This window comes from Coregonus lavaretus, assembly GCF_964263955.1.
Source record: "Coregonus lavaretus genome assembly, chromosome: 5".
Classification (NCBI taxonomy): domain Eukaryota; kingdom Metazoa; phylum Chordata; class Actinopteri; order Salmoniformes; family Salmonidae; genus Coregonus; species Coregonus lavaretus.
Genome location: NC_139992.1, coordinates 71,914,949 through 71,941,229, shown reverse-complemented (window position 1 = coordinate 71,941,229; position 26,281 = coordinate 71,914,949). Strand labels below are relative to the sequence as shown.

The following is a 26,281-nucleotide window of genomic DNA, read 5'->3' as shown; positions in this document are numbered from 1 at the left end:
TGTCGTGCACTTGAATTAGAGATGGGATGTGATGGCATAAGATGGAATTACAATTTATGACAACCTACATCTAAAAGCCGTAGCTGTCTAACAAGAATGTATTACTACTGTGTGGACAAGTCCATTTCGCAACATAAGAGTGCTGAAATTTTTATGCCTGGAAAATGAGAAAAGATGTTGCTCTTACCTTTACTTCACATTTCTTGTGGCAAGTCAGCCGGCACACTATCAGAGGAGAAAAAAACGTTCAGAGTTAGTTTACATTTCCTAGAAATCCAACATACATTTCTGTGACATTACATTTAAACATTGCTCAGCGTAATGAAACGTGACATTGAGTAAATGAAAAAAGAGTATTGAAATGCTAGGGCCTCGTCCAAGTTCCACAACATGTTTACTCTATGTTCAGTCAAATAATATTGGCTGTTAAAGACTGATGCTGCCCAGTACAGGGGTCTGAGGTTTGGTGCTCTTGGGCATTTGGCCTTGTATCAGAGACATGGGTCATACACTGTGGTTGGGGTCTTGGGTCTGCACCTCATTCCACCTTTGAGTAGTTGATATAAGAGAGAACCCCATGAGCAGAAAGAATGGAAGGGTTCCATTATCTTATATATATATATATATATATATATATATATATATATATATATATATATATATATATATATATATATATATTTTACCACATTTTCATGATATCCAATTGGTAGTTACAGTCTTGTCCCATCGCTCTGGAGAGGCCATACATCCTCCAAAACACAACCCTGCCAAGCCACACTGCTCGCTTAACCCAGAAGCACCAATGTGTTGGAGGAAACACCGCCCAGCTGGCGACCAAAGTCAGTTTGCAGGCGTCTGGACCACTACAAGGAGTCACTAGAGAGCGATGGAACAAAGAAATCCCGGCAGACCAAACCCTCCCCTAACCCGGACAACGCTGGGCCAATTGTGCATTGCCTCATGGGTCTCCCAGTCACGGCCAGCTGTGACACAGCCTGGGATCGAACCCTGCAATGCAGTGCCTTATACCACTGCGCCACTCAGGAGGCCTGGAATGGTTCTTTTGGAGCGTAAAACCAATTTATGACTATGAGTTTAAAAGTTAAATCCAGGGAAAGGGAAGAGGTAATGAAAATAGGAATGCAAGTACAAGTGCAAATGAAAGTGGATGAAATGGTGAGGGAGTGGGAAGATGAGTTGAAAAAAATAATATATTATGCACTAACTGTAAGTCACTCTGGATAAGAGCGTCTGCTAAATGACTAAAATGTAAATGTAAATGAGTTACATCCAATTTGGATATCCAAATTGTTAAGCGGGAGTTGGACAATTCAGGATCTCACAACAGTGGCTTGCTAGTCATTGAAGTTTAAAACCATTATCCTATGTGCTGTTTCTCTCTCTCTCTCTTTCTCTCCCACATTCCCTCCCTCCCTCTCTGTGAACCCCTGCTGTGACTACAAATGGGGGTCAACAGGGGAAAGCACCTGGCCCAGCAGGTCATAAATTGTCAGCTACAGCTGATCCCCTCAAAGGTTTGAAAATTAAAAGGCCGTTCAGGGGGCTCAAGCGGATGCTTTCCAACTCAAGTATGACAAGTCTATGCTTTCTCTGGAACCCCACCACACCTTATGTAATATGTGATTCTTCCTGAATCCCACTGCAAGCCACATTTCTATATGTGAGTGTAATATTTACTATGATTAGCCCTTAAAGGGATATATCGGGACTTTTCCTACTTCCCCAGAGTCAAATGAATTTGTGGATACCAACTAGCGTTAGCAAAATTGCGAACTAGCATTAGCGCAATGACTGTGAGTTTGTGGGAACAGCTAGCATGCAGACTTCCAGTCATTGCACTAACCCTAGTTAGCATTGGCTCGCGAAACTACCTCTAACTTCCTTCATACTGACGTAGATACATTAAATTGGTATCCACTAGTTAATCTGACTTTGGGGAACTAGATAAAGGGCCTCTTTGCCAAAATCCCGAACTATCCCTTTAAGTCAATGATTTGAAGATGAAAGATGGCCCCTCCCCTCATTGTGTGAAATGGGGTTCCTATCGAGTTGGAAGCAGAGGAGAGGGAGGGGGGCTTCACAGGATGTTTTCGTAAGCATGTGGCCTCCTGTGCTAATCCTGGAGTTGGATTATGGTAGATGTGCAGGGCCTGGAGAGAGATGTTCAGGGCCTGGAGAGAGATGTGCAGGGCCTGGAGAGAGATGTTCAGGGCCTGGAGAGAGATGTGCAGGGCCTGGAGAGAGATGTTCAGGGCCTGGAGAGAGATGTTCAGGGCCTGGAGAGAGATGTGCAGGGCCTGGAGAAATTAGTATGATTAGTCTAATTTGGAGTATGTGCAGGGCCTGGGGGTCTGAGAGCTGGGATGCTTGTCAGGGTTTGGTTCTAACTACAGGGGGAGAATCGTCCAAGCTGGAAAGAGATGCACCACACTCCAAATTAGACTAACCATACACATTTTAGACCATATTATACCATACCAGTGGGTCTTGTGTATACAACATATGACTCACAGGATTACAGTTACCATCTGTGCTCAGGACTGGGGCATTCATTTTATCCTACTTCACAAAAAATACTACGATATTTTTTATACCTCACAAGTAAATCTGAATGAATATAAATAGACCAACCATCTAATTAGTTCATAGAATGTAGTTTATATTTAGGCACGTCAGACTACATTTACACATGAGGGGGTAACATTTGAGAGCCACTTTGAGTCTTTAATTAAAGGCCTTATTGGGAGGAGTGTGGCAGAGTGAAAACCTACACCACGCTCCAAACCTGAGGAGACGCTGGTTCCCAGGGTCCAGCTCAATGGACTTATTTTATCCAGTCAAAGAGCACGGCACTGTTTGAATACTTAAAGTAATGCACCTCTACGCGTCGGGCCGAACAACTCCATTTACCTGTGACTACAGTGAGGGAAAAAAGTATTTGATCCCCTGCTGATTTTGTACGTTTGCCCACTGACAAAGACATGATCAGTCTATAATTTTAATGGTAGGTTTATTTGAACAGTGAGAGACAGAATATTCAACAAAATAATCCAGAGAAACACATGTCAAAAATGTTATAAATTGATTTGCATTTTAATGAGGGAAATAAGTATTTGACCCCTCTGCAAAACATAACTTAGTACTTGGTGGCAAAACCCTTGTTGGCAATCACAGAGGTCAGACGTTTCTTGTAGTTGGCCACCAGGTTTGCACACATCTCAGGAGGGATTTTGTCCCACATCTCTTTGCAGATCTTCTCCAAGTCATTAAGGTTTCGAGCCTGACATTTGGCAACTCAAACCTTCAGCTCCCTCCACAGATTTTCTTTGGGATTAAGGTCTGGAGACTGGCTAGGCCACTCCAGGACCTTAATGTGCTTCTTCTTGAGCCACTCCTTTGTTGCCTTGGCCGTGTGTTTTGGGTCATTGTCATGCTGGAATACCCATCCACGACCCATTTTCAATGCCCTGGCTGAGGGAAGGAGGTTCTCACCCAAGATTTGACGGTACATGGCCCCGTCCATCGTCCCTTTGATGCAGTGAAGTTGTCCTGTCCCCTTAGCAGAAAAACACCCCCAAAGCATAATGTTTCCACCTCCATGTTTGATGGTGGGGATGGTGTTCTTGGGGTCATAGGCAGCATTCCTACTCCTCTAAACACGGCGAGTTGAGTTGATGCCAAAGAGCTCGATTTTGGTCTCATCTGACCAAAACACTTTCACCCAGTTCTCCTCTGAATCATTCAGATGTTCATTGGCAAACTTCAGATGGCCCTGTGGGGTGGCAGGTAGCTTATTGGTTAAGAGCGTTGTGCCAGTAACCGAAAGGTCGCTGGTTCTAATCCCCGAGCCGACTAGGTGAAAAATCTGTCGATGTGCCCTTGAGCAAGGCACTTAACCCTAATTGCTCATGTAAGTCGCTCTGGATAAGAGCGTCTGCTAAATGAATAAAAATAAATAAATAAAATATGTGTGCTTTCTTGAGCAGGGAGACCTTGCGGGCGCTGCAGGATTTCAGTCCTTCACGGCGTAGTGTGTTACCAATTGTTTTCTTGGTGACTATGGTCCCAGCTGCCTTGAGATCATTGACAAGATCCTCCCGTGTAGTTCTGGGCTGATTCCTCACCGTTCTCATGATGATTGCAACGCGAGGTGAGATCTTGCATGGAGCCCCAGGCCGAGGGAGATTGACAGTCTTTTGTGTTTCTTCCATTTGCGAATAATCGCACCAACTGTTGTCATCTTCTCACCAAGCTGCTTGGCGATGGTCTTGTAGCCCATTCCAGCCTTGTGTAGGTCTACAATCTTGTCCCTGACATCCTTGGAGAGCTCTTTGGTCTTGGCCATGGTGGAGAGTTTGGAATCTGATTGATTGATTGCTTCTGTGGACAGGTGTCTTTTATACAGGTAACAAACTGAGATTAGGAGCACTCCCTTTAAGAGTGTGCTCCTAATCTCAGCTCGTTACCTGTATAAAAGACACCTGGGAGCCAGAAATCTTTCTGATTGAGAGGGGGTCAAAGACTTATTTCCCTCATTAAAATGCAAATCAATTTATAACATTTTTGACATGCTTTTTCTGGATTTTTTTGTTGTTATTTTGTCTCTCACTGTTCAAATAAACCTACCATTAAAATGATAGACTGATCATTCCTTTGTCAGTGGGCAAATTTACAAAATCAGCAGGGGATCAAATACTTTTTTTCCCCTTACTGTATATTCTTGATATAGCGCCGCCTCTTGTGCCTTATTGCTGAAGTATAGCACATAAGAGATTTATCAAGCGCTCAACTCATGCACTACCAAAAAGAGAAAACACTCTACACTATATTTGTCTCTGGAATAGTACCAAACTATGCTCCTCCCACCCCATCACACGGTGCAGATACACTGACCAGCTCTGTTCCCAGCACGTGATCCCTGAGTAAGCACACTCCCCTGGGGAACGAGTGAAAGACAGAGAGAGGACTATTTCCATATTGGGTGTGAAGGTGGCCAGCTCAGCTGGGCCCGGTCAGGCGTTTGCCTTGTTAGGAAGTTAGAGCTCCGCAGTGTGAACAGGGGAGAAATAAAGAAAGAGGGTGAACGAAGGAGAGGTGTAAGAAGAGAGGCGGGCGAGGATAGTAGGTAGGAGGACTGAGAAGAGAAGATAAATTGAGATATGATGGGCGAGAAGAGGAGAGGATGCAGTGGAGGAGACAAGGGGAGGATGAATTAGAAGAGGGCATAGAGACGGAGGTCCAAAACCAGGGAGAAGAAAGAAAAGACTGACTAGCAAAGAAAGAAGGGGAGAAAGAGAGATAAATAAAAAAAGAAAGAGGGGGAGAATATGGATGTAGGATAGCCATTAGCAAGCAATGGGAGTTGGGTGTTGGTCCATATGGAAGAGATGATGAGGAGCATTGAGGGGCTGGTTCCTATCTGACTCATGGCTTGAGGAATGCTCTTTAGGAGGGAGGGAGGGAATGGGGCTGGGGATATTTCCTCATGTCAGGACTCCCAAAGGGATGGGCTAAGCCCGGCTAGAGAGAGAGAGAGCACAATCAAGAGAGCAGGGCTGGGCTAATTTCCTCTCTCATACATTGAGGGAAAAAAGTATTTGATCCCCTGCTGATTTTGTAAGTTTGCCCACTGACAAAGACATAATCAGTCTATGATTTTAATGGTAGGTTTATTTGAACAATGAGAGACAGAATAACAACAAAGAAATCCAGAAAAACGCATGTGAAAAATGTTATGAATTTGCATTTTAATGAGGGAAATAAGTATTTAACCCCCTCTCAATGAGAAAGATTTCTGGCTCCCAGGTGTCTTTCATACAGGTAATGAGCTGAGATTAGGAGCACACTCTTAAAGGGAGTGCTCCTAATCTCAGCTTGTAACCTGTATGAAAGACACCTGTCCACAGAAGCAATCAATCAATCAGATTCCAAACTCTCCACCATGGCCAAGACCAAAGAGCTCTCCAAGGATGTCAGGGACAAGATTGTAGACCTACACAAGGCTGGCATGGGCTACAAGACCATCGCCAAGCAGCTTGGTGAGAAGGTGACAACAGTTGGTGCGATTATTCGCAAATGGAAGAAACACAAAAGAACTGTCAATCTCCCTCGGCCTGGGGCTCCATGCAAGATCTCACCTCGTGGAGGTGACGAATCAGCCCATAACTACACGGGAGGATCTTGTCAATGATCTCAAGGCAGCTGGGACCATAGTCACCAAGAAAACAATTGGTAACACACTATGCCGTGAAGGACTGAAATCCTGCAGCGCCCGCAAGGTCCCCCTGCTCAAGAAAGCACATATACAGGAAGTTTGCCAATGAAGTTTGCCAATGAACATCTGAATGATTCAGAGTAGAACTGGGTGAAAGTGTTGTGGTCAGATGAGACCAAAATCGAGCTCTTTGGCATCAACTCAACTCGCCGTGTTTGGAGGAGGAGGAATGCTGCCTATGACCCCAAGAACACCATCCCCACCGTCAAACATGGAGGTGGAAACATTATGCTTTGGGGGTGTTTTTCTTCTAAGGGGACAGGACAACTTCACTGCATCAAAGGGACGATGGACGGGGCCATGTACCGTCAAATCTTGGGTGAGAACATCCTTCCCTCAGCCAGGGCATTGAAAATTGTTCGTGGATGGGTATTCCAGCATGACAATGACCCAAAACACACGGCCAAGGCAACAAAGGAGTGGCTCAAGAAGAAGCACATTAAGGTCCTGGAGTGGCCTAGCCAGTCTCCAGACCTTAATCCCTTAGAAAATCTGTGGAGGGAGCTGAAGGTTCGAGTTGCCAAACGTCAGTCTCGAAACCTTAATGACTTGGAGAAGATCTGCAAAGAGGAGTGGGACAAAATCCCTCCTGAGATGTGTGCAAACCTGGTGGCCAACTACAAGAAACGTCTGACCTCTGTGATTGCCAACAAGGGTTTTGCCACCAAGTACTAAGTCATGTTTTTCAGAGGGGTCAAATACTTATTTCCCTCATTAAAATGCAAATCAATTAATAACATTTTTGACATGCGTTTTTCAGGATTTTTGTTGTTGTTATTCTGTCTCTCACTGTTCAAATAAACCTACCATTAAAATTATAGACTGATAATTTCTTTGTCAGTGGGCAAACATACAAAATCAGCAGGGGATCAAATACTTTTTTCCCTCACTGTACACACACACAGACACACACACAGACCCTAGAGGGCACACACAGACACACACACAGACCCTAGAGGGCACACACAGACCCTAGAGGGCACACACAGACCCTAGAGGGCAGACCCCTACACAGACCCTAGAGGGCAGACCCCCACACAGACCCTAGAGGGCAGACCCCCACACAGACCCTGTAGCTCAGCTGGTAGAGCACGGCACTTGTAACGCCAGTGTAGTGGGTTCGATCCCCGGGACAACCCGTACACAAAAATGTATGCACGCATGACTGTAAGTCGCTTTGAATAAAAGCGTCTGCTAAATGGCATATTATTATTATTATGATTATTATGATTATTATGATTATTATGATTATTATTATTATTATTATTATTATTATTATTATTATTATTATTATTATTATTATTATTATTATTATTATATTACACACACACAGAGACCCTAGAGGGCACACACAGACACACACACATACCCTAGAGGGCACACACATACACACAAACAGACCCTAGACAGCACATACAGTACACACACACAGTCATTTTCTCACACTTATAGTATTTATACACACATAAAGTAAACACATACACACACACACACACATACAGCATGTACCATGCACTGTCCTGCCCCCTACAGTAGACTGTTACTGACACTAGACACACAAACATACACACCCACACATGCACATGTAGAATCCACAGCTTCCCCGGTGAGGGATGGTGGTTCGGAAACTTGTGCAGCTGTGGTATGCTAAGCACATACACTACCAGTCAAAAGTTTGGACACACCTACTCATTCAAGGGTATATTTTGATTTGTTTATCACTTTTCTGGTTACTACATGGTTCCATATGTGTTATTTCATAGTTTTGATGTATTCACTATTATTCTACAATGTAGAAAATAGTAAAAATAAAGAAAAACCTTTGAATGAGTAGGTGTGTCCAAACTTTTGACTGGTACTGTATGTGCTTAGCATACCACAGCTGCACAAGTTTCCGAACCACCATCCCTCACCGGGGCAGCTGTGGATTCTACCAGAGTAAATGTTTACCTCCTGCTGTTTGTGCTGCAAACATGCTAAATAACCACACAAACAAACCAGCCACACACACTGCTGCATTGTTAGCATTTTTTTGTAATTTCATCAGTAATTTACTGTATTAATCAACAGTATGATACTGTATAAACTGAATACAGTAGACTATTGTAGAATGCACAGTAAAATACAGTACATTTGTGTTACAGCACACTGTAAGACCTTTCTGTAATTTCAACAGTAAAACACTGTAGAATGCACAGCAAAATGTGTAATCTCTGGCTCATTAACATATTTTAAGGTGTTTTAACCCCAAAATAATACGGTAATATACTGTATTTTAGGAATTCTACAAACCTTTTGAACACTAGTTGGTGCATGGTATAGTTGTTTCACACTCATTAACATATTTTGAGGCTTGTCTCGCGAGAGGCTATATTTGTTGCACTCGTTAGTGAGAGTGCTGTACCAATTTAAGTGATAAGTGGTAGTATTTCCCTGACAATTACATTTATACAGTGCATTCGGAAAGTATTCAGACCCCTTGACTTTTTCCACATTATGTTACGTTACAGCCTTATTCTAAAATTGATAAAATATTTTATATTTTCATCAATATACACACAATACCCCATAATGACAAAGCAAAAACAGGTTTTTAGACAACTTTGCAAAAGAAAGGAAATATCACATTTACATAAGTATTCAGACCCTTTACTCAGTACTTTGTTGAAGCACATTTGGCAGCAATTACAGCCTCAAGTCTTTTTGGGTATGAGGCTACAAGCTTGCAACACCTGTATTTGGGGAGTTTCTCCCATTCCTCTCTGCAGATCCTCTCAAGCTTTGTTAGGTTGGATGGGGAGCGTTGCTGCACAGCTATTTTCAGGTCTCTCCAGAGATGTTCGATCAGGTTCAAGTCCGGGCTCTGGCTGGGTCACTCAAGGACATTCAGAGACTTGTCCCGAAGCCACTCCTGCGTTGTCTTGGCTGTGTGCTTAGGGTCGTTGTCCTGTTGGAAGGTGAACCTTTGCCCCAGTCTGAGGTCCTGAGCGCTCTGGAGCAGGTTTTCATCAAGGATCTCTCTGTACTTTGCTCCGTTCATCTTTGCCACGATCCTGACTAGTCTCCCAGTCCCTGCCGCTGAAAAACATCCCCACAGCATGATGCTGCCACCACCATGCTTCACTGTAGGGTGAATGCCAGGTTTCCTCCAGACGTGACGCTTGCATTCAGGCCAAATAGTTAAATCTTGGTTTCATCAGACCAGACAATCTTGTTTCTCATGGTCTGAGAGTTTTTAGGTTCCTTTTGGCAAACTTCAAGCGGGCTGTGATGTGCCTTTTACTGAGGAGTGGCTTCCGTCTGGCCACTCTACCATAAAGGTCTGATTGGTGGAGTGCTGCAGAGATGGTTGTCCTTCTGGAAGGTTCTCCCATCTCCACAGAGGAACTCTGTCAGAGTGATCATCGGTTTCTTAGTCACCTCCCTGACCAAGGCCCTCCTCCCCCGATTTCTCAGTTTGGCTAGGCAGCCAGCTCTAGGAAGAGTCTAGGTGGTTCCAAACATCTTCCATTTAAGAATGATGGAGGCCCCTGTGTTCTTGGGGACCTTCAATGCTGTAGAAATGTTTTGGTACCCTTCCCCAGATCTGTGCCTCGACATAATCCTGTCTCGGAGCTCTACGGACAATTTCTTCGACTTCATGGCTTGGTCTTTGCTCTGACATGCACTGTCAACTGTGGGACCTTATATAGACAGGTGTGTACCTTTCCAAATCATGTCCAATCAATTGAATTTACCACAGGTGGACTCCAATCGAGTTGTAGAAACATCTCAAGGATGATCAATGGAAACAGGATGCACCTGAGCTCAATTTCGAGTCTCATAGCAAAGGGTCTGAATACTTATGTAAATAAGGTATTTCTGCTTTTTATTTGTAATAAATATGCAAAAAATTCTAAAAACCTTTTTTCGCTTTGTCATTATGGGGTATTGTGTGTAGATTGCTGAGAAAAAAATATTTAATAAATGTTTTAATATGGCAACAACGTAACAAAATGTGGAAATAGTCAAGGGGTCTGAATACTTTCCGAAGGCACTGTATAGGGAACATATCAATGGCAGCAAGTCTCAAACCTTTAATGGTTGAGTGGCTAGCCATGTTATTTTGATATGTTTTGTCCTGTAGTCACTTTCAATTTAGAAGCCTTTCTTAAGGCATAAAATTCAAGTAAAAAAAGAAAACTATCAGTTGGTATGCTGTAATGTATAATTTAATATTCACTATTAGCAATTGCTGATTTTATTATCAAAACAATTCAACAATAAAGTACTGTATCACTGTTTTTGGTATACAGTTGAAGTCTGAAGTTTACATACACTTAGGTTGGAGTCATTAAAACTCGTTTTTCAACCACTCCACAAATGTCTTGTTAACAAACTATAGTTTTGGCAAGTCGGTTAGGACATCTACTTTGTGCATGACACAAGTAATTTTTCCAACAATTGTTTACAGACAGATTATTTCACTTATAATTCACTATATCACAATTCCAGTGGGTCAGATGTTTACATACACTAAGTTGACTGTGCCTTTAAACAGCTTGGAAAATTCCAGAAAATGATGTCATGGATTTAGAAACTTCTGATAGGCTAATTGACATAATTTGAATCAATTGGAGGTGTACCTGTGGATGTATTTCAAGGCCTACCTTCAAACTCAGTGCCTCTTTGCTTGACATCATGGGAAAATCAAAAGAAATCAGCCAAATAATTGTAGACGTCCACAAGTCTGGTTCATCCTTGGGAGCAATTTCCAAACGCCTGAAGGTACCACATTCATCTGTACAAACAATAGTACGCAAGTATAAACACCATGGGACCATGCAGCCATCATACCGCTCAGGAAGGAGACGCGTTATGTCTCCTAGAGATTAACGTACTTTGGTGTGAAAAGTGCAAATCAATCCCAGAACAACAGCAAAGGACCTTGTGAAGATGCTGGAGGAAACAGGTACAAAAGTATCTATATCCACAGTAAAACAAGTCCTATATCAACATAACCTGAAAGGCCGCTCAGCAAGGAAGAAGCCACTGCTCCAGAACCGCCATAAAAAAGCCAGACTACGGTTTGCAACTGCACATGGTTACAAAGATCTTACTTTTTGGAGAAATGTCCTCTGGTCTGATGAAACAAAAATATAACTCTTTGGCCATAATGACCATTGTTATGTTTGGAGGAAAAAGGGGGTGCCTTGCAAGCCGAAGAACACCATCCCAAACGTGAAGCACGGGGGTGGCAGCATCATGCTGTGGGGGTGCTTTGCTGCAGGAGGAACTGGTGCACTTCACAAAATAGATGGCATCATGAGGAAGGAAAATTATGTGGATGTATTGAAGCAACATCTCAAGACATCAGTCAGGAAGTTAATGCTTGGTCGCAAATGGGTCTTCCAAATGGATAATGACCCCAAGCATACTTCCAAAGTTGTGGCAAAATGGCTTAAGGACAACAAAGTCAAGGTATTGGAGTGGCCATCACAAAGTCCTGACCTCAATCCTATAGAAAATGTGTTGGCAGAATTGAAAAAGCGTATGTGAACAAGGAGGCCTACAAGCAGGACTCAGTTACACCAGCTCTGTCTGGAGGATTGGGCCAAAATTCACCCAACGTATTGTGGGAAGCTAGTGGAAGGCTACCCGAACCGTTTGACCCAAGTTAAACAATTTAAAGGCAATGCTACCAAATACTAATTGAGTGTATGTAAACTTCTGACCCACTGGGAATGTTATGAAATAAATAAAAGCTTAAATAAATAATTCTCTCTACTATTATTCTGACATTTCACATTCTTAAAATAAAGTGGTGATCCTAACTGACCTAAGACAGGGAATTTTTACTAGGATTAAATGTCAGGAATTGTGAAAAACTGAGTTTAAATGTATTTGGCTAAGGTTTATGTAAACTTCCGACTTCAACTGTATATTTACTGCAGCATACTGTAAATGATGGTGCATTGTGGTGAAATATTGTGTGAGGAGAAAGAATCACTGTTTTATTAACCTATTTTAAGGTTTGCCTTATAAGTAGCCGTATTTGTTGCACCCATTAGTGAGAGTCCTGTACCCTTTTAAATGGATACTTTAAAAGGGTACAGGAGTCAGATAAAGTCGTGGATACCATTTTTATGTCACTGTGTCCAGTATGAAGGAAGTTAGAGGTAGTTTCGCATAGTGATTGGAAACCAAGGCTTTCTGAAGGCTTTGGAGCGTTTGCCAAATTATGCCAGAAACGGTTCATTACTCAGAGCTTCATTAACTGTTCACAATCACTTCAGTGACATCTGCTGATCAGCAATAAATAGCAGCGTGTGATTATCAGATATAAAAAATAAAAAATAAACTGTTTTCATCAAAACTCTGTGGCGCAGCGGTAAATCGTTAGCGTTATTAATCTATAATCAGTTGGAATACCAGGTTCGCATCATGCTTCCCTTTTTTGCCTAGAAGTTTACTATTTTCCAAAAACGGAATCTATGGCATTATTTAGGATGCTTAAGACAGAAGCTTATACTATACTAAATAAAATACATTATTTGAATTGAACAGGTGGAACTTTTAGTACAAAATACTAACTATATTTGTAAGTACGGTGTCCAGTAGAGGTCAAAGTCTGAAAGCAGCTTGGAATCGAAGAAAGCACCGGAACCACGGCGGAATCAGTGGGATCTCGCATTTTGCAACACATGGTTTGAAAAAGCACATGATCAAATGCAGCTTCGGACGTCACTGATGACGTACTTCTGATAAAGTGATACACACATCGGCACACTGTTTCAAAGTTAGCTGCTTAGCTATTTCGACGCATACCTCTGAGCTCCGGTATAAAACGTAACATCACTATCTTCACGATCCAATGCTAACTAGCTTTAGCGCAATGACTGGAAATCTATGGGTATCTGCGAGCATGCTCGTAGATACCCATAAACTTCCAGTGATTGTGCTAATGCTAGTTAGCACAACTACCTCTAACTTCCTTCATGCTATACTGAATATTGCAGTATTGTATTGGCACTATCCAGAGATAGTCAGAGATATATCAAAAAATATCTAGTAATTACAGTTATTTGAATACCAGTGTATCTGTAACTACAACAACATGTTCATTAACGGTTGCAGAAACGTTTTACTTGCTATGACTGTGATGTGTTTTTTTTTTTCTTCAACCTTGGTTGAATGCACTGACTGTAAGTTGTTAAGAACAAGAGCACCGGCTAAATGACCAAAATGTAAATGTAAATGAAAACTTGCTAAGAACACTGGGTAATATGCCGCTGCATGGGAGATTCCAGTAATATACTGTAAATTATATTACAGTAAAATTTTTGGTAACATAAAATGTATTAACATAAAATGTATTACTGTAGCTGTACTGTAAAATAAACTACAGTGACTTACTGGCCAATTGCTGTCAGTAAGTTAATGTCAATTTTACAGGAACTGTTTTACAGTGTGACTAACTGGGGTGGCAGATGAGTGTGATTGAAGAGTGTGTGTATGTGTGTGTGTGTGTGTCTGTGTGTGTGTGTGCATGTGTCTGTGTACATGTGTGTGTATGCGTTAGAGGTCTTAGCTAAGCCTAATAATAGCCATACGACACCAAACCGTCACAAACTTTTCTTAACTTTATTAGGGTAATATCAAAAGCAGGCCTAAGTCAAGTCATTGTTTACAGAGAAAATAAAAACAGGTTATTATACACTGAGTGTACAAAACATTAAGGACACCTTCCTAATATTGAGTTGCACCCCCCACTCAGTGTTTTGCAGCATTAAATTATGTTTTGCATCTTGTGGAACATTAATAATGATAATGTATAATTATTTGTATTATTATTATTGTATTATTATTAATATAATCATACTTGATTTGTATTATATGATGTAGCCTATATGTAATTGTACAGCTTAAATATTAAATTCAATGAACTACATCTAGGCCTATCAGATGAACATTAAAAAGACAGTTCAAACTTATTTTAGCCAATGAAAATGTATCAACAAAATGAAACAAAACAGTTTTTGCATATATAACAACCTAGTTTACATTCTTAAATAGGCCTACAATAATAATAATGATATACAATAATAATAATAATAATAATAATAATAATAATAATAATAATAATAATAATAATAATAATAATAAAACAAATGATAATAAATATGAAAATATATAAATAAAATTTGCATCATACCTGAATAGCGAGTTGCACACATATTAAATTTGGCCATGCCAACGTTCTTCTCATCTTTGTCCACTAAAACTTGTCCCCAAGGACATTCCCCTTGTCGGCTTCTTTTCACTGTACTCTTTCTCCTCTAACTTTCGTTTCACTTAAATGAAAAAGGCCTCCATCTTCACAATCAACAGTAGCCTCCTTTCACTCGCTCTCTCTCTCCTCAGCAGCAGGTGCACGTGACGTGAGCAGCCGGAACCAGTTTCAGCTGGACATAAGCTATACATTTCATTGATTTGCAATTGGCTGACACATATAACAAGCTCACACAGTTCTCATCACCTCACCTCACACACATTAAATTAACAGATGATGGGTCCAATCAGGTCCAGTCGGTAAATACATTATAATTGCACATACCCGAGACTCGTGGCAAATATATCAGACCCAACCCAGATCCGAGACAAAATAAATTAGGTCTCGGAATTTTGGGTATGTTGGACCTGTGAAGACCTCTAGTATGCAAACATTTAAGTCTGCATGTACAAACATTCCCTATGTCACACCCCTACCTTCACCATGCTTCTGTCTTACTGCTCCGTCCTTTACAGTCGTGGTCGAACGTTTTTTTGCATTTGTTTGGCAAACTCTGCCATCACATGTACACTGTAGGCCTACATTGTACAGCAAGTAGCCTATACAGTCGTGGTCAAATGTTTTGAGAATGACACAAGTATTGGTCTTCACAAAGTTTGCTGCTTCAGTGTTTTTAGATATTTTTGTCAGATGTTACTATGGTATACTGAAGTATAATTACAAGCATTCCATAAGTGTCAAAGGCTTTTATTGACAATTACATTAAGTTTATCCAAAGAGTCAATATTTGCAGTGTTGACCCTTCTTTTTCAAGACCTATGCAATCCGCCCTGGCATGCTGTCAATTAACTTCTGGGCCACATCCTGACTGATGGCAGCCCATTCTTGCATAATCAATGCTTGGAGTTTGTCAGAATTTGTGGGTTTTTGTTTGTCCACCCGCCTCTTGAGGATTGACCACAAGTTCTCAATGGGATTAAGGTCTGGGGAGTTTCCTGGCCATGGACCCAAAAGTTTGATGTTTTGTTCCCCGAGCCACTTAGTTATCACTTTTGCCTTATGGCAAGGTGCTCCATCATGCTGGAAAAGGCATTGTTCGTCACCAAACTGTTCTTGGATGGTTGGGAGAAGTTGCTCTCGGAGGATGTGTTGGTACCATTCTTTATTCATGGCTGTGTTCTTAGGCAAAATTGTGAGTGAGCCCACTCCCTTGGCTGAGAAGCAACCCCACAAATGAATGGTCTCAGGATGCTTTACTGTTGGCATGACACAGGACTGATGGTAGCGCTCACCTTGTCTTCTCCGGACAAAGTGTTTTTCGGATGCCCCAAACAATCGGAAAGGGGATTCATCAGAGAAAATGACTTTACCCCAGTCCTCAGCAGTCCAATCCCTGTACCTTTTGCAGAATATCATTCTGTCCCTGATGTTTTTCCTGGAGAGAAAAGGCTTCCTCGCTGCCCTTCTTGACAACAGGCCATCCTCCAAAAGTCTTCGCCTCACTGTGCGTGCTGATGCACTCACACCTGCCTGCTGTCATTCCTGAGCAAGCTCTGCAATGGTGGTGCCCCGATCCCTCAGCTGAATCAACTTTAGGAGACAGTCCTGGCGCTTGCTGGACTTTCTTGGGCACCCTGAAGCCTTCACAACAATTGAACCTCTCTCCTTGAAGTTCTTGATGATCTGATAAATGGTTGATTTAGGTGCAATCTTACTAGCAGCAATATCCTTGCCTGTGAAGCCCTTTTTGTGCAAAGCAATGATGATGGCACGTGTTTCCTTGCAGGTAACCATGGTTAACAGAGGAAGAACAATGATTTCAACCACCACCCTCCTTTTAAAGCTTCCAGTCTGTTATTCTAACTCAATCAGCATGACAGAGTGATCTCCAGCCTTGTCCTCGTCAACACTCTCACCTGTGTTAATGAGAGAATCACTGACTTATAATAAATAATAATATGCCATTTAGCAGACGCTTTTATCCAAAGCGACTTACAGTCATGCGTGCATACATTTTTGTGTATGGGTGGTCCCGGGGATCGAACCCACTACCTTGGCGTTACAAGCGCCGTGCTCTACCAGCTGAGCTACAGAGGACCACAGGGCTGATATGCAGTGGAATTTTTTTGGGGGGGATTAAGTTCATTTTCATGGCAAAGAGGGACTTTGCAATTAATTGCAATTCATCTGATCACTCTTCATAACATTCTGGAGTATATGCAAATTGCCATCATAAAAACTGAGGCAGCAGACTTTGTGAAAATTTATATTTGTGTCATTCTCAAAACGTTTGACCACGATTGTACACATCTATCATCGGTCAACAATCACACGTTGGCTGGCCACCCCCTAGGCCTTGTTAATTCAGGTGTTAGTGATGACTGACTGAGGTGTTTCTTCACGTAAGGAGGTTTCGAGGGGAATAGGTAATATACTTAGAGGAATATCTCCCCAAAACCATGTGGTGGATGGGAGTTTGCTGTGGGGAGATTTTTGTAGAATAGGAACGTCCAGAACATTTGTTTCCATAACTATAATTTTTATATGGATTTCTAGAGAAGTATATGATATATCAAAACTGTTTTGTTTAACCAGCTGTTTCATTTGATACATATTCCAGTCTGTCGGCTGTATCAAAACGCTCAAGTCACGAAGGGGCTTGTGTTATTTCAGTGATGAAATGGGAGTAAACGGGTGTGTTGTGAGAAACAGAGACAGTACTATGGTTCTCAAACTAGCCAATATAGTCTGCATAGTTCACTAGCAATCCCTTCTTTGATGTTTATAGTACAGTTCACATGTTGGAGCCATGAGGTAAAGGTGGAATCTCTATACAATATGTTTGTTAACTATTAACTACACTGAACAAAAATATAAACGCAACATGTCAAGTTTTGGTCCCATGTTTCATGAGCTGAAATAAAAGATCCCAGAAATGTTCCATATGCACAAAAACCTTATTTCTCTCAAATTACATTACAGCCTTATTTTAAAATGAATTAAATAGTTTTTTTCCTCATCAATCTACACACAATACCCCATAATGACATAGCAAAAACAGGTTTTTAGACATTTTTTAAAATGTATTAAAAATAAGAAACTGAAATATCACATTTACATAAGTATTCAGACCCTTTACTCAGTACTTTGTTGAAGGACATTTGGCAGCGATTACAGCCTTGAGTCTTCTTAGGTATGACGATACAAGCTTGGCACACCTGTATTTGGGGAGTTTCTCCCATTCTTCTCTGATCCTCTCAAGCTCTGTCAGGTTGGATGGGGAGCGTCGCTGAACAGCTATTTTCAGGTCTCTCCAGAGATGTTTGATTGGGCTCAAGTCCACTCAAGGATATTCAGAGACTTGTCCCGAAGCCACTCCTGCATTGTCTTGGCTGTGTGCTTAGGGTCGTTGTCTTGTTGGAAGGTGAACCTTCGCCCCAGTCTGAGGTCCTGAGCGCTCTGGATCAGGTTTTCATCAATGATCCTGACTAGTCCAATGGCTGTGTTCTTTTGCCCATCTTAATCTTTTCTTTTTATTGGCCAGTCTGAGATATGGCTTTTTCTTTGCAACTCTGCCTAGAAGGTCAGCATACCGGAGTCACCTCTTCACTGTTGACGTTGAGACTGGTGTTTTGCGGGTACTATTTAATGAAGCTGCCAGTTGAGGACCTGTGAGGCGTCTGTTTGTCAAACTAGACACTCTAATGTATTTGTCCTCTTGCTCCGTTGTGCACTGGGGCTTCCCACTCCTCTTTCTATTCTGATTAGAGCCAGTTTGCGCTGTTCAGTGAAGGGAGTAGTACACAGCGTTGTACGAGATCTTCAGATTCTTGGCAATTTCTCGCATGGAATAGCCTTCATTTCTCAGAACAAGAATAGACTGACGAGTTTCAGAAGAAAGTTATTTGTTTCTGGCCATTTTGAGCCTGTAATCGAACCCACAATTGCTGATGCTCCAGATACTCAACTAGTCTCAAGAAGGCCAGATGTATTGCTTATTTAATCAGCACAACAGTTTTCAGCTGTGCTAACATAATTGCAAAAGGGTTTTCTAATGATCAATTAGCCTTTTAAAATGATAAACTTGGATTAACAAACACAACGTGCCATTGGAACACAGGACTTATGGTTGCTGATAATGGGCCTCTGTACGCCTATGTAGATATTCCATTAAAAATCAGCCTTTTCCAGCTACAATAGCCATTTACATCATTAACAACGTCTACACTGTATTTCTGATCAATTTGATGTTATTTTAATGGACAAAAAAATTGCTTTTCTTTCGAAAACAAGGACATTTCTAAGTGACCCCAATCTTTTGAATGGTAGTGTACATGTGAAAAGTAACCTTTCTGAACACAGATTCAATTCATGTTTATAATCCATGTTATTCAAGTTTATCTGCACTGTCAAAGACATATGTGGGTGGTCAGTCTGTTTGCTGCAGTACGGTGGGTAAAGAGAGGTCGTCTGGTCGGCTGGCCTGTAGAAGCAGAACATTTGTTGTTCTGCTACCCTCTGGTGGTGGACTTGACTCAAAATCATTTCTGCATGTCTTAACTGAACAGCAATTATGCCAAGATTGTCCTTGGAGGCCACAATCTGCTAACTTTCAGCCTTGTCATTTTATTATCATCATGTGACATTCAACTGATGAGGAAAAATAAATGTACCTGAAAACAGTGTTATAGGTCTAAAACAGCATTACGATAAGGCCATTGACCTGTAATGTCTAGAGTAATCCAGTAGGGGGCATTGGAAGTATAACGTCAACAAAGTAGAAAGGCTGTTTTCCTACAGTCTATCTGATAAGGACATGGAGGTCCAATCAACCGCTTGTTGGGGTGAGTGTGAAGCTGAGGCCCTACAGCTCTGTATGCGTGTGTGTGTGTCTGTGTCTGTGTGTGTGTGTACGTGTGTGGGTGCGTATAAACTGCTTAGTGTGTTCTATAAACCATCCCCATAATGTAACATAATAAGTCCCCTCCTCTCTTGACATTATGGTAATCTCAGCATACGACTGTTTAACTGATTATGATAATGATTTTAGACTGAGGAGACAACACCAATCCATCATACAGAGAAAACCAATGATCATGATCATCCATTTGATTTTCTCATTTGGCTAATGGCTAGGAAAGGGAGCGGACCAACACAAAGATGTTTCATACAGCAAGTGATGGCAAAACATGTTAGAGTAAAATAAATAAATAATGTGTGTGTGTGTGTGTGTGTGTGTGTGTATGTGTGTGTGTGTGTATGTGTATTTGTGTCTGTGTGTTTTGTTTATCTACGTGTCTGTGTGTGTGCGTGTATGCATGTGCGTAGGTGTTCAGTGTTTATGTCAAGATTTATGTTATTGTGTACAGTATGTTCTCATGTTTTTTCAAGCCCGATGTTTAAATGTTTGTAAACGTGTATGCTCATGTTTAAGTAAATACTTGGATGTACTGTATGTTCCCCTGCATATATTTATACAACAGAGAAGCACAAGAGTGAGTGTACACATGTGGGTGTGTGTGTCAGTGCCTGGACTTGTGTTACACCAGATGAAAACCTGAGTTCTAACCCCCAGCCAGAAAAACTAAGTGAAACAAGGGGGTGGATGTGCGTTTCTTACTGAATAAGGCAAACATCATGTACTGCCACAGGCAATGAGAAAATACTAATGAAACCACAGCACAGCCTATTTACAGCATATACAACAATACATAATGTTTAGACAAGCTAATACAATCTCAATACTAAATCAACACACAACGTTGAACAGCTAATAGGTCCATATGTGTGTGTGTGTGTGTGTGTGTGTGTGTGCGTGCGTGCGTGTGCGTGCATGAGTGTGTGCATGTGTTGCCATTATGGTAATCTCAGCATACGACCGTTTAACTGATTATGATAACGATATTAGACTGAGGAGACAACACCCATCCATCATACAGAGAAATCCAATGGTCATGATCATCCATCTGATCTTCTCATTTGGCTAATGGCTAGGAAAGGGAGCGGACCAACACAAATATGTTTCATACAGCAAGTGATGGCAAAACATGTTAGAGTGAGAGAAATAAAGAAATAATTTGTGTGTGTGTGTGTGTGTATATATGTGTGTGTGTGTGTGTGCGCGCGTGTGTGTGTGGTCTAACGTTACTATACTTTTGGGTTCCAAAAGTCCTCACAAGGACAGTAAAACAATGGATATTCTGACAAGTGGAGACATTTTGCCAGTCCCCAAAAGGAAAAATGCTATTTTAGGCTTAGGGTGGGTTGCACCAACATGGTTTGAATTAATCTAGGATTTGCACCACTTAATTTTAAATCTGGATCAGTAAATCTATTAACGGTTTTAAACTATGATTAGTGACATGTTACACCAATATATTAGGTATTTTGTGAGTTGAATCGAAGTATCTAGCCTACTTGACAAAGAGGCAACAAAGATGCTGTGCCTTGATAAAATAATAACAATGTAGCTCTGCTGCAACTCCATCGTGAAAGGTTCTCATGGGTTGGCTGATTTGAAATAAAATCCGTTATTTACCAGTACTACACAGAAAACTTGTTCGTTAGCTAATGTTAGCTACTGGAGCTAGAAAGTTGATAAACCAAGCTAGCTAGCATAAAATAGTATGTATTATTGTCATTACTTAAAGTTATTTAGCCATTTATTATTTGTTCGCTAGCCACCTGATCATTGCACGTCAAAGAAGTTCAAATTTCTCCGCTTATGAAAAAAACATATTGTCGGAGTTGATGGAGGAATTTAGTAACGTGTACTGGAGGATAAAAAGACAGACAACATGACTGTCAAAAAGAAGGAAGACACCTGGGCTGTTTTATGCCACAGATTTAATTTAACACGGATTAAATAGAAGAGGGGCCCAAATCAGATGAAGAAGTGAAAAAAAAAGTGAAAGCCAAAAAGGATGCGGCACAGGAGAGGTGGGGGCTATTTCAGACCGGAGGGGGGCCTCTGTCCAAGGGAATCCCAGAAGATATGCGAGATGATTCCCCAGCAGTTTGCCCCTCTCCTTAACCCCTATGATGACGACGGACAACTCGACCCACCAATATTTAGTAAGCATAAATAACAGGTAAATATCAATTACTATAATGTACGTTACAACTAACGTTAATGCTACTTCACTACAATGTTACCATTATCAGTCCCGTTACAGCATATTGCATAACGTCATCATTCGTACCAAGGCTGGGCATATCATAAGCCCCAATTCAATTGTTGTACAAAATGGGCACGTAAATAGCCTACAAATAAAATAAAATGTTATTTGTCACATGCGTCGAATACAACAGGTGTAGACCTTACCGTGAAATGCTTACTTACAAGCCCTTAACCAACAATGCAGTTCAAGAAATAGAGTTAAGAAAATACTTACTAAATAAACCAAAGTTTTAAAGAAAATACAATAAAAAGTAACACAATAAAATAACAATAACGAGGCTATATACAGGGGGTACCGGTACCGAGTCAATGTGCGGGGGTACAGGTTAGTCGAGGTAATTTGTACATGTAAGTATGGGTAAAGTGACTATGCATAGATAATAAACAGCGAGTAGTAGCAGTGTAAAAACAAAGAGGGGGGGGGGGGGGGGGGCTCAATGTAAATAGTCTCGGTGGCCATTTTATTAATTGTTCAGCAGTCTTATGGCTTGGGGGTAGAAGCTGTTAAGGAGCCTTTTTACCTAGATATGGCGCTCCGGTACCGCTTGTCGTGCGGTAGCAGAGAGAACAGTCTATGACTAGGGTGACTGGAGTCTTTGAAAAAATGTTGGGCCTTCCCCTGACACTGCCTAGTATATCGGTCCTGGATGGCAGGAAGCTTGGCCCCAGTGATGTACTGTGCTGTATGCACTACCCTCTGAAGCGCCTTATGGTCGGATTCCGAGCAGTTGCCATATCAGGCGGTGATGCAACCGGTCAGGATGCTCTCGATGGTGCAGCTGTATAACTTCTTGAGGATCTGAGGACCCATGCCAAATATTTTGAGTCTCCTGAGGGGGAAAAGGCATTGTCGTGCCCTCTTCACGACAGTTAGTTTGTTGGTGATGTGGACACCAAGGAACTTGAACTCTCGACCCGCTCCACTACAGCCCTCTCAATGTGAATGGTGGTGTGTTCGGCCCTCCTTTTCCTGTAGTGCACGATCATTTCCTTTGTCTTGCTCACGTTGAGGGAGAGGTTGTTGTCCTGGCACCACACTGCCAGGTCTCTGACCTCCTCCCTATAGGCTGTCTCATCGTTGTCGGTGATCAGGCCTACCACCGTTGTGTCGTCAGCAAACTTAATAATGGTGTTGAAGTCGTGCTTGGCCACGCAGTCATGGGTGAACAGGGAGTACAGGAGGGGACTAAGCACTCACCCTTGAGGGGCCCCCGTATTGAGGATCAGCGTGGCAGATGTGTTGTTGCCTACCCTAACAACCTAGGGGCGGCCCGTCAGGAAGTCCAGGATCCAGTTGCAGAAGGAGGTGTTTAGTCCCTGGGTCCTTAGCTTAGTGATGAGCTTTGTGGGCACTATGGTGTTGAACGCTGAGCTGTAGTCAATGAACAGCATTCTCACAAAGGTGTTCCTTTTGTCCATGTGGGAAAGGGCAGTGTGAAGAGCGATTGAGATTGCGTCATCTGTGGATCTGTTGGGGCGGTATGCAAATTATGAGCCATGGTCTGCTTGAAACATGTAGGTATTACAGACTCGGTCAGGGAGAGGTTGAAAATGTCAGTGAAGACACTTGCCAGTTGGTCCGCACATGTTCTGAGTACACGTCCTGGTAATCCGTCTGGCCCCGCGGCCTTGTGAATGTTGACCTGTTTAAAGGTCTTGCTCATATTGGATACGAAGAGCGTGATCACACAGTTGTCCGGAACAGCTGGTGCTCTCATGCATGCTTCAGTGCTGCTTGCCTCGAAGCGAGCACAAAAGGCATTTAACCTGTCTGGTAGGCTCGCGTCATTGGGCAGCTCACGGCTGGGTTTCCCTTTGTAGTCCATAATAGTTTGCAAGCCCTGCCACATCCGACGGGCGTCAGAGCCCGTGTAGTAGGATTCAATCTTAGTCCTGTATTGACATTTGCCTGTTTGATGGTTAGTCTGAGGGCATAGCTGGATTTCTAATAAGCGGCTGGATTAGAGTCCCGCTCCTTGAAAGTGGCAGCTCTAGCCTTTAGATCGGTGCGGATGTTGCCTGTAATCCATGGCTTCTGGTTGGGATATGTACGTCCGGTCACTGTGGGGACGACGTCATCGATGCACTCATTGATGAAGCTGGTGACGGAGGTGGTATAGTCCTCAATGCCATTGGACGAATCCCGGAACATATTCCAGTCTGTGCTAGCAAAACAGTCCTGTAGCGTAGCATCCGTATTGAGCGAGTCACTGGTATTTCCTGCTTTAGTTTTTGCTTGTAAGCAGGTATCAGGAGGACAGACTTATGGTCAGATTTGCCAAATGGAGGGCGAGGGAGAGCTTTGTATGCGTCTCTGTGTGTGGAGTAAAGGTGGTCTGGATTTGTTTTTGTTTTTTTTCTCTGGTTGCACATGTGACATGCTGGTAGAAAAAAGGTAAAACAGATTTAAATGTGCCTGTATTAAAGTCTCTGGCTACTAGGAATGCCACTTCTGGATGAGCATTTTCTTGTTTGCTCATGGACTTATACAGCTCTTTGAATGCGGTCTTAGTGCCAGCATCGGTTTGTGGTGGTAAATAGACGGCTACAAACAATATAGATGAAAACTCTCTTGGTAGATAGTGTGCTCTACAGCTTATCATGAGGTACTCTACCTCAGGTGAGCAATACCTCGCGACTTCCTTAATATTAGACATCGCACACAAGCTGTTATTGACAAATAGACATACACCACCACCCCTCGTCTTGCCGGACATAGCTGTTCTGTCCTGCCGATGCACGGAAAACCCAGCCAACTGTATATTATGCGTGTTGTCGTTCAGCCACGACTCGGTGAAACATAACATATTACAGTTTTTAATGTCCTGTTGGTAGGATAGTCTCGAACAGAGCTCATCCAGTTTATTCTCCAGTGATTGCAAGTTGGTCAATAGAATGGATGGTAGAGGCGGGTTACCCACTCGCCGACGAATTCTCACAAGGCACCCCGATCTCCGCCCCCTGTACCTCCGTCTTTTCTTCAAGTGAATTACAGGGATTTGGGACTGGTCTCGGAGAAACAGTATATCCTTCGCGTTGGACTCATTAAAGAAAAAATTTGTGTCCAGTTCGACGAGTAATCGCTGTTCTGATATCCAGAAGCTCCTTTCGGTCATAAGAGATGGTAGCAGCAACATTATGTACAAAATAAGTTACAAACAATGCGGAAAAGAACACACAAAATAGCACAGTTGGTTCGGAGCCCATAAAATGGCAGCCATCCCCTCGGCGCCATTATTATTCCTTAATGATATTTTATTTAATTCCTTTCCTTTAGTTGAGCTGACACCCTGTGCCGGGGAGAAACAGCAGTGCCTGGATCTTGCACCAGCAGCAAAAACACCAGACAGGCCAAGCAATCGCCCCAGAACTGACATAAACTAAGCTCATACTGACGTTCTGGAGCTGGAGAGAGAGAAAAATGCTACTGCTGATTGAGGTCATGAATTTACAAAAAGAGCTACTGCAAATTTAGAAAGATAAACTCCTTCAGGGAAACAAATGTCCACTGTGTAAAGAATGATGATCTTTTTATTTATTTAAACAATTATTTATTAAAACAATGCTTTCCCAAGCAATTTGGTGTCCTACATTCTTGTTCCCACTCTTGTGTTCTGGTGCTTCCAATTCCACCCTGTATGGTATTGAGAATAACAAAATCTTAATAATATATTTTAATAAAGATTGTACGTGTTGATCAAAATATAATATGGCTTTTTACATGTTACATTATACACACCTGTGACAAGGTGTGAAAGAAGGAGTCAGGCGCAGGAGGTAAAATACCGAAGTCCAGAGTTTAATCCGTTTGCATAAATCAAACACCCCAAGCGTCAAACGAAACTGTACAAAGGAAAACATCCACCTTGGCAATAACACAGTGAAATGTAGTTCAACCGAGCTACACGCCCTCACAACAAAACAATCACTCACAAAGACAAGGGGAACACTTATACACATACTAATTAGGGGAATGAGCACCAGGTGTGTGTGATTGACAAGACATGACAAGTGGAGTGATGAGAATGGGATAGGCAGTAGCTAGTACTCCGGTGACGACGAACACCGAAGCCTACCCGAACCAGGAGGGCGGGGCAGCCTCGGCGGAAGTCGTGACAACACTCGCTGCGGTGGCGGTCAGCGTTGGCCTTCTGACGACGCACGGCGAGCTGGAGGCGAATGTGGGCAGCGTCCCAAGTCTCCTCTGCGCGCCAAAACCAGTCATCCACTGCGGGAGCCTCGATCTGGCTCTGGTGCCACGGTGCCAGGACCGGTTGGTAACCCAAAACACATTGGAAGGGTGTTAGTTTAGTGGAGTAGTGGCGGAGAGAGTTCTGAGCATATTCTGCCCATGGCAGGAACACCGACCACTCCCCCAGCCGGTCCTGACAGTAGGTCCGCAGGAACCTACCCACATCTTGATTCACCCTTTCCACCTGCCCATTGCTCTTGGGGTGAAAACCAGAGGTCAGCCTCCAGACGTTCCATGAACGCCTTTCAGACTCTAGACGTGAACTGGGGACCTCGGTCG

At 42.3% G+C, this 26,281-nt stretch overlaps 1 protein-coding gene across 1 annotated transcript in view; it reads right to left on the bottom strand.

Annotated features, from left to right (window-relative positions):
- Window positions 1–26,281, bottom strand: part of tns1b (tensin 1b) — a 274,098-nt gene that overhangs the window by 146,946 nt on the left and 100,871 nt on the right. The window contains exon 3 of the mRNA XM_084162084.1: window positions 188–225. Within this exon, the coding sequence (XP_084018210.1) occupies window positions 188–225 (38 nt within the window). The remainder of the gene's footprint in view (window positions 1–187; window positions 226–26,281) is intronic.